At 31.7% G+C, this 8,110-nt stretch overlaps 1 protein-coding gene across 1 annotated transcript; it reads right to left on the bottom strand.

Moving 5' to 3' along the window:
• Positions 1-1,239: 1,239 nt before the first annotated feature.
• Positions 1,240-5,466, bottom strand: LOC137747149 (beta-glucosidase 13-like). The gene is made up of 13 exons (XM_068487182.1): positions 5,299-5,466; positions 5,125-5,194; positions 4,668-4,726; positions 3,730-3,805; positions 3,514-3,591; positions 3,318-3,405; positions 2,968-3,220; positions 2,759-2,874; positions 2,405-2,619; positions 2,275-2,306; positions 2,068-2,170; positions 1,847-1,955; positions 1,240-1,763 (listed from the first exon to the last, which is right to left on the bottom strand). The coding sequence occupies exons 1-13, from the start codon at positions 5,464-5,466 to the stop codon at positions 1,481-1,483; spliced, it is 1,650 nt and encodes a 549-aa protein (XP_068343283.1). The 3' UTR covers positions 1,240-1,480.
• Positions 5,467-8,110: the final 2,644 nt, after the last annotated feature.

Raw genomic sequence — 8,110 nt, forward strand, 5'->3', positions numbered from 1 at the left:
TGCGTAAAAGCATGTTCTAAATAGTATATCGTCATCCATTATACACCCTACAAGAACATGGGTTCAATAGAAAATATGGTATTCTGAAATATTCTAAGTAAGCATAATATCTCATAAAACGTAATCATTAAATCATGTTTTTTCATGTATGCATTGCTACTATTAAAACATGCATTTTAGAAGGGGTCCACTCAAAGATATTTCGCTGTCGGATTTTTAGGGAAAATACATGAACATAAACACGGAAGCTAATCGCAAAAAGTCATAAACCCAGAAATACAAACAAAGTTGCAGAACACGAGAAAGAAAGAACACCTAGAGAGTGGAATTGGCGCATATCTTGCTGTAAATGCGGTGGTGCATGGTGCTTGGTTTTTCTTTTCACAGAGTTGCCGAACAAAAGAAAGAAAGAGCACCTCGAGAGTGGAATTGGCACACATCTTGCTATAAATGACTACGTTATGTGGTTTTTGCATAATGACAGCGATGGAGTTGCGTTGCGAGATTAGAAAGAAAAATGAAATGTTTCGAATGTCAGGAATAAAGGGAGAGACAGAATGGCAGAGAGATCCATAAATGAAGAGATATTCAACGGACAAAGACTTGCCGTCAGGGGCAAAATTGTAAACTCAATGTTTGGGCCATTTTAATTGAACTGGTTTAGTGTTGGATATGTCCTAACCATTAAATAAAGTTATTATAGCTTTTGGTTAACGTTCAAAGTTTTCAAACATTTTTCATTAATTTTCCTTTATATCTATAACTAGTATATGTCACTTAGTACTACGGTCCAGTAGTATTCTCTTCGCTTGTAAACAAGAGTTTTTAGATTCGATTCTCGCCAAAGACAAATTTGAACCACATTATGACTAGCCCATTGTGAGCTAAGCCGACCCCCTCCCCTTAGTGTAGATAATATCATTTGTTCAAAAAAACAAAAAAAAAACTAGTATGTGTGTGTTATATATATTTACATAAAGTACAATGGGCAACGACTTGTGCAAGTTCTTGCCCATTATATTTACACAATAACTTGCCATTTTATTCTATTCAATAACTAGACAACAGCTTTTCCTCTTCATATCATCAGGAAGAGTGACTTGCACAAGTTGTTGTTTATACGTAATCGTCGACAAATATTAAAATACAATTTTAAAGAAAAAACAATGTGCTAATAACGTATTATGAAAATAGACACAAGAAAAAAAAAGGTTGAGATGAAGAAAGAAACTAGGAGAATGGAGAAATTGTATTATTACATGAGTAGAGTAGAAGGTATTAAACCTTAATTACTCGTAAATAAAATAATAATAATAATAAATCCTAATCAACTAATTATCATATCCCTAATCACTAATTTGAGTGAGGCATCCTCCGTATTTTCTATTTACAATCAAGGGAGCTTCTTTTCCCCGTGTAAAAAACTTATTCATTATTATAAGAATGACAATATATATGAAACTCATTATCCACATAGCAATTAAAGGATGTCGCCCTTTGAGGATTTAGGTTTGTGGCCCTTTGAGGATTTAGGTTTTGAACCCGAGTTTTTGATGCTGCCCTTTGAGGAATTATGTTTAGAACCCGAGTGGGAATTACCTTTAAGAAGATTCTTCCACCAACGAGCTGAGAGTTTGTAATGTCTTTTTTGTCCGTTTTTAAAATCCACATATATGATACCAAACCTGACAGTGTAACCGTTAGCCCATTCAAAGTTGTCAAGCAAAGCCCACGCAAAGAACCCTTTCACATTAACGCCCTTCCTGCTCAATCAAATGTTAGATACAATCATGTTCGTCCAAGAAATGAGAACAAATAAAATCTTTTCTTTTGTTAAATCACTTACCTAATGGCTTCTTGAACATAATAAAGATGCTCATCGTAATATTTAATTCTTTGATTGTCGAGGAGAGCTTCCTCGAGTGATAATTTGGGATCATTTGCCTCGTCAACTCCTGCAAAAAAATAAAAAAAAATAAAAAAATAATTGTGATGTTTATTTAGTTTCATGCGGAAATATAAATGGCAATACGTGTACGTATGTATATATGATTTGACATTAATTACCATTTTCTGTGATGTAAATAACTGGATTTTTATACTTTTTCCTTGTGTAAGTTAATAGATCTAGAAGTCCTCGTGGATAAATATAAAGCCAATCTGAAGCGGCCTGAAACCAAGCATGTAAAGTTGTGTGAGCTACAACATAATATGAGGTAAGAGGGTTTAAAAGTTTAATATGTAATGAACTTGTTGTATATATAGGAGACGTACCATTGGACCAATGGGGACTCCATTGCGGTTGTCTGCCACAATAATATTCATTTTTCAAAGTCTTGTTAGTGGTGCTTTAATTAAAAAAATTATATATCGGAAGCTAAAAATTTTGACTAAATTTACTCACTTAATGATTCGACCTTAGCGTCGGTTGACTGGCTTGGCTGTGCAGCCTGAACAGGAACATCTTTTGCATAAGACGATGAGTAGTAATTCAACCCAATAAAATCACACGAACCCTTTAGCATATTGGATTGCTCTTTGGTGAACTTGGGCAATCGACTTCCAATTAGGGTTTGCATAATCTTTGGATATCGACCCTTTGTCACTGGATTCATATACCTATAATTAAATCGAAATTTTCAAATATATATTAAGCAAGTTTAAAAGAAAAAGAAAAAAAAAGAAAGTGAATTGTAAATCAAGTGGTCTAATAGTTTAATTGGTTTAGTGATCAAATTATTTAGAAGAGCGTATGTACCATCCATATGAAAAATCAAGTGCTCTAATTGCAGCTGCTTTATCTTCTGTTGAATTAGAAAATGGAACAGACCAACCTGAGTTAACTGTTATTCCGATCAGGCCCTTTTGTGAAGCCTGTGCATGCATGCATATTCAATATTAATATTTGATTATATGTAATATGTACTTGTGTGTGTGTACATATATGTATATATATTTAAAACTTACCTGGTACTTTTCTCTATACACTTTTACAGCGGCTGCATGAGCTATAAGTTGGTGATGCGCGGCCAAATATGGCTCCGTTGCCGAGTTTCCACCCTCTTTGCATTTTGTATGGTTAGAGCATCGGCCTGGAGCAAATGCTCCGACTGAATAACCTTGGACGCTATAAGTTTGAGGCTCATTTAACGTGATCCAGTGCTTAACTTTGTCACCAAATTCTTTAAAGCAAAGTTCTGCGAAGTCCACAAAATGACTCCTATATATGAAATAAAATGTTTAATTAAATTTTGAACTCTAAATTAAGCATTTCACGAGTTTATAAGTGCTGATCAGGAAGTTATTATTTCACTTACACACTGGTAGGGCTTAAGAAGCCAAGATACTCATCCTCCAAAGCCTGGGGAAAATCCCAATGAAAGAGTGTCACAAAGGGTTTTATACCTGCAATATTTAAAAATTAATACATTACAGAAATGAAAAATGAACAGTAATTAGTATTATCTTTTTCTTTTTGGGTAAAATTAGTCGCAAAGGAGTCATGGGGATAACCATTGGCTTGAAGCTCATTGAGGAGGTTTTGGTAATATTTTAGTCCTTCCTTGTTCACTCCCCCACTTAGCTTACCATCTGATCAAAAAGTTTTGGGGAGAAAGAAAAACAATGTAATTGCATTATTAAAAGCGTAATAATCATCATATTTATAGTACATAATTTTAAAACAATAGTCAAATAGAGATTTTTAATATCCCATATTGATTGTCTTACTAGGTAACAACCGAGACCATGAGATGGAAAATCTGTAAAAATCCCAACCCATATCCTTGAGAATCCCAACATCTTCCTGTAACATTTCAAAAGAACCTTGTTATTTTTCTTTTACTCAAATTCTTATAAGGGTTATTTTGGTTCCGGTCCCTAATCAATCTAATTGTTAGACTGAAATCTTATTTGTTTAAATATTTTGATCGAGGTCCTTAGCCTCATTTAAGAGATTTAACTCATGCATTTATGCATTTAATGTCCCACAAATTATGAAATTTAAACAAATTCAAAAATATTTTTAATTATAATAAATACTTAAAAATCAATTTTAGAGTAATATTGTTCTTCACAAAAATTATAGCAAAAAATAATAATGTACCCACATAATTATTAACATATTTAAAAAAAATAACTATTGATATATTTTAAAACATAAAATAAATACATATAATTAGCATGGGTACATTTAGCAAAATTAAAATTGAGTACAAATAAATTAAAAAATATGGGTACAAATACAAATAAGAGTTTAAAAAATATGGGTGCAAAAAGGAATTAATATATGGGTACAAATTAAAACTGAAAAGAAAATTGGTACAAATTTAAAAAAAAAAAATTGCAAATTAAAAATGGGTACAAACTAAAAATAAAAATATATGATAAAAAATTTAGTCATAGATATAAATATAACAAATGTAACGTTTCTAATACTAAATGAATATATTTAGAAATAAAAAAAATATTTTATCATTGAAATAATTAATGATGTTTATTAAAATGCAAGAACGTTGATCAAAAATTGAAAAGTAATAAAGTTTTAATCAATGGAGTAGGAAAAATAGAGATGGGAACCTAATTTTTCCTTCTTATAAATTAATAATCTTCAATGCTACATTCTTTAAAACGAATTAAGGGTAAAAAGAAGTGTGACTTAGGTATACCTTATATCGATGATATGAATCAGCAGCCACATCTCCATTGCTGCGGTCCGTTATCTTATCTGAATTATTTTATTTATCCATAAAAAATGTAAGTATCTTATAAACTAATTGGGAGCACTGCTGCTATAGTCACTCACCTATCTTATTTTCCCACTCATCTGAAGTTGATTTGTCATCCATGTTTTAGTTCTTATTAGCAACCTTTTGATTTTGAGCGGATAAATCTAATTTGTTTAGTAAAACATTAAAAAAAAAAAAAAAAAAAAAACTAATTGCTAAATACATTCCTGAAGTTTGGAGTCACATAAAAAAAGTTGATTTAAAAAAAAAAAAATCACCTAAAATTTTACATTAACTAGATATTTGGTAGAAATTAATGCAAGTTCTGTCGTTTATTTTCGCTACGTTAAAGTTGTACGGAAGAAGAGGGGTACGAAAAGTAAAATAATTAAGATACCTGGATATTTGTGAGTGAATGTATCCCAAACACATGGTCCTCTACCCCCTTCTTTTGCAGCACCTTCAAACTAATAAAATTCCCAAACACACAACAAATTAAACCCATCATTCTAATGAGAATTAATTAACCTTGAAAGAAAATATGTACATATATAGGTGATGAGTTACGTACCTGAAAAGCCGCTCCGGCAGATCCGAATATGAAACCAGGGGGAAAACTGCTCCGGTTGAAGACGTGATGAACGTCACTTGAAGCATAATCTTTATGCTTTGGCTTTGGCTTGGCAGTTGCGACTGCATAGCCAAGAACAATGAGGAGGATGAAACCTAACTTAATCATTTGATGGTGATTTTTTTTTTTTTAAATTTGAATTCTAGGGTTGGCTATTAGCCCTTTATATCTACAGATAATTTTCTAGGGGAAAAGAATGGTGATCAGACTGAAAGACTAAATTTAGACATACGTATCTATGTATGTAATGATGCCAGTTTTAGGAATGTGTTTATCACCCTCCATTCCATGTTTAATCCGTATATAAATTCGGCTCCAGTAAGAAGCGGTCAATGCGTACGGAAAGATTGTTCTACTGTTGACGATGTTCAAACTTCCACCGAGAATCAAATAAAAAGAACGGATATAGTTAACAAACTATTGGGAAAACGTAACATATTAACGATTAAAAACATTTTAACATTGGATAAACAGGATAAAATGGATAAAAGGCAAAAAGAGTGAAGCTTTCATAATACCTAAATTGCCCTTCTTCTATTAGTGTTTGAAAATAAAAACAAAAATAACCCATATAGATATAGTGTGATGAGGAAATTCTGTTGTAGGCCCTATTTAAATGGAGAATTATAGAGAGATTGAGAGAGAGGGCGGCAAGCATAGAGAGAATTGAGCGTATTCAAGGTGCGATTTCTCATTTCATTATGCCTTTATTTATAGTAGTAGGGAAAATAAATTTCTTATCTAATAAAATCAGATAACTATCTAAAAGATATGGTAAAATCCCATAAGAGTTTATCAGGATTTACACAATAGAAAACTTTATTTTAATCCTTAAAAAAGTTGAGTACTAGAATATAATCTGTGTAAGATCAAAATCCAATTGCCGTACGTGATACATTTAATTATCTTATTTATTAATTATATTTTGATGTTTTATTTCTCTTTTTCTTCCTATTCTTAATGTATTAATTAGGTTTAAATTTAATTTTCATTTTATTCAACTTAATATGTTTTGATGTCTACATTAACTAGTTTTTTTATATAAATATATTCCTTTACAATTTGTATATTCTTTAGGTACATTAATTTTCTGATACAATTTGTATGTTCTTCATTTTGGTACATTAATTTTTTTTTTGATGTATCTGGGTATATTCTTCGATACAAATATATAAGTACATTAATTTAATATAATACATTTCAGTATTGACATTTAAGTATATTAATTCAATATAATATATTTCGGTACATACATTTCGATATTGACATGTAAGTACATTAATTCAATATAATACATTAATGATCACCTCACACTAAGTCAGAGCATTCATCCAAAACAGGCCAATCATATGATGATTGTATACAAAAACCCTAAAACAAAAATCGAAATTGCGAGACAGAAAGAATAGTTCCTCCAGTTGTGATTTAGCAAGTGAAAATGAGGAGGGTATTTGCCAAGAAATGGGGAAGGCCTGCACTAGCTCATTGCAGCTACTGCCATGGCTGACGCCCGCGCACTTTCGTCTCTCCTTCTCTCTCTCTCAAGTTCTGATAGCTGAGGAGCAACCGTCTTTCATGCGAATCACGCCACGTTGCAAAAAAATTCTCTCTAATATCAAACCATGCCAAAAAAAAAAACATTAGAATCCATCTTTGCTCACAGTTACCGTTAAATGCCGATTTCGAAATTCAAGCTAATTTAATGGTAATCAAGTTAGGTGAGTTTCTCTTAGTGGTATTTACTTGTAAGACGTCTTAGGTTCGATTTTTATTAAAATTAAATTTAAACTACATTATTGCTAGTTCATTGAAGATTTAGGCCATTCCGTCATCCCCTTAGTATAAATAATATTGTTTGTTAAAAAAAAAAAAATGCAAGATGAGTATCACCCAACAAATTTTTTTTGTTAATTCTTACTTAGGTTTGATCAGTGTTCTAAAAAGTGACCTCAACCATCACGATTAGGTTCAAATTGGATGAAAAATCGGCAAGGGAAATAGGCAGAGCTTAGGCGGCTGCCTGGATGGTCTAGGCGGTCCAAGGCGAAGCCTAGGCGGCTCTCGATGTGATGTGAATCTCGACTACAATAAGATAGCCATATTTGCAGACCTTGCTATCGGTGTTAGTTGCAAGGTTCAAAGCCTGCAAAGTCCCCTTGTGAAGAATAAGAAACTAAAAAGTTAGAGCATCTCCAATGGAGATGTCAAAAGATAAATGTCAAATATTGATTTGATGGCTGATATAGCAATGTTAGATTTTCTCTTTTTCCAATCGATATTTTTTTTGTTATAAATGATATTTGTTTGACCAATTTTAAAAAGAAATCAATTAAAATAAATTTTCAAGATCTATAATGAGTGCATTAATGGAATCCACATAATAAAATAATTAAAAATTATTTGACCTCACCTTTTTTTAGAGTTTCACCAAAGTAGATGTCAAAACTGCAACATAGACATACAACAGTAAAAAATGGCAGCAAACTCTCTCCAACCGAGCATTCAATTTCTTATGTGGCGCTGAGTCATTTGAAGGTAAGGCCTTTTGCTATCAAATTTGACAGCACATGTTAAATTTATTAAATGATTTTTTAATAGACTAATGTAATATATAATAAATGTTGTTATGTTTTTTTTTTAATATTTGATTGGTTGCCTTAATCATTGGACTCTACAAAAAGATAACATTTTTATTAAATGGCGTTCATTATTTAAACATATCAGGTGGAACAAAGCAAAATGTCAAATTGCC

The sequence above is a fragment of the Pyrus communis genome, chromosome 1, assembly GCF_963583255.1.
Source record: "Pyrus communis chromosome 1, drPyrComm1.1, whole genome shotgun sequence".
In the NCBI taxonomy this organism is placed as follows: Eukaryota; Viridiplantae; Streptophyta; class Magnoliopsida; order Rosales; family Rosaceae; genus Pyrus; species Pyrus communis.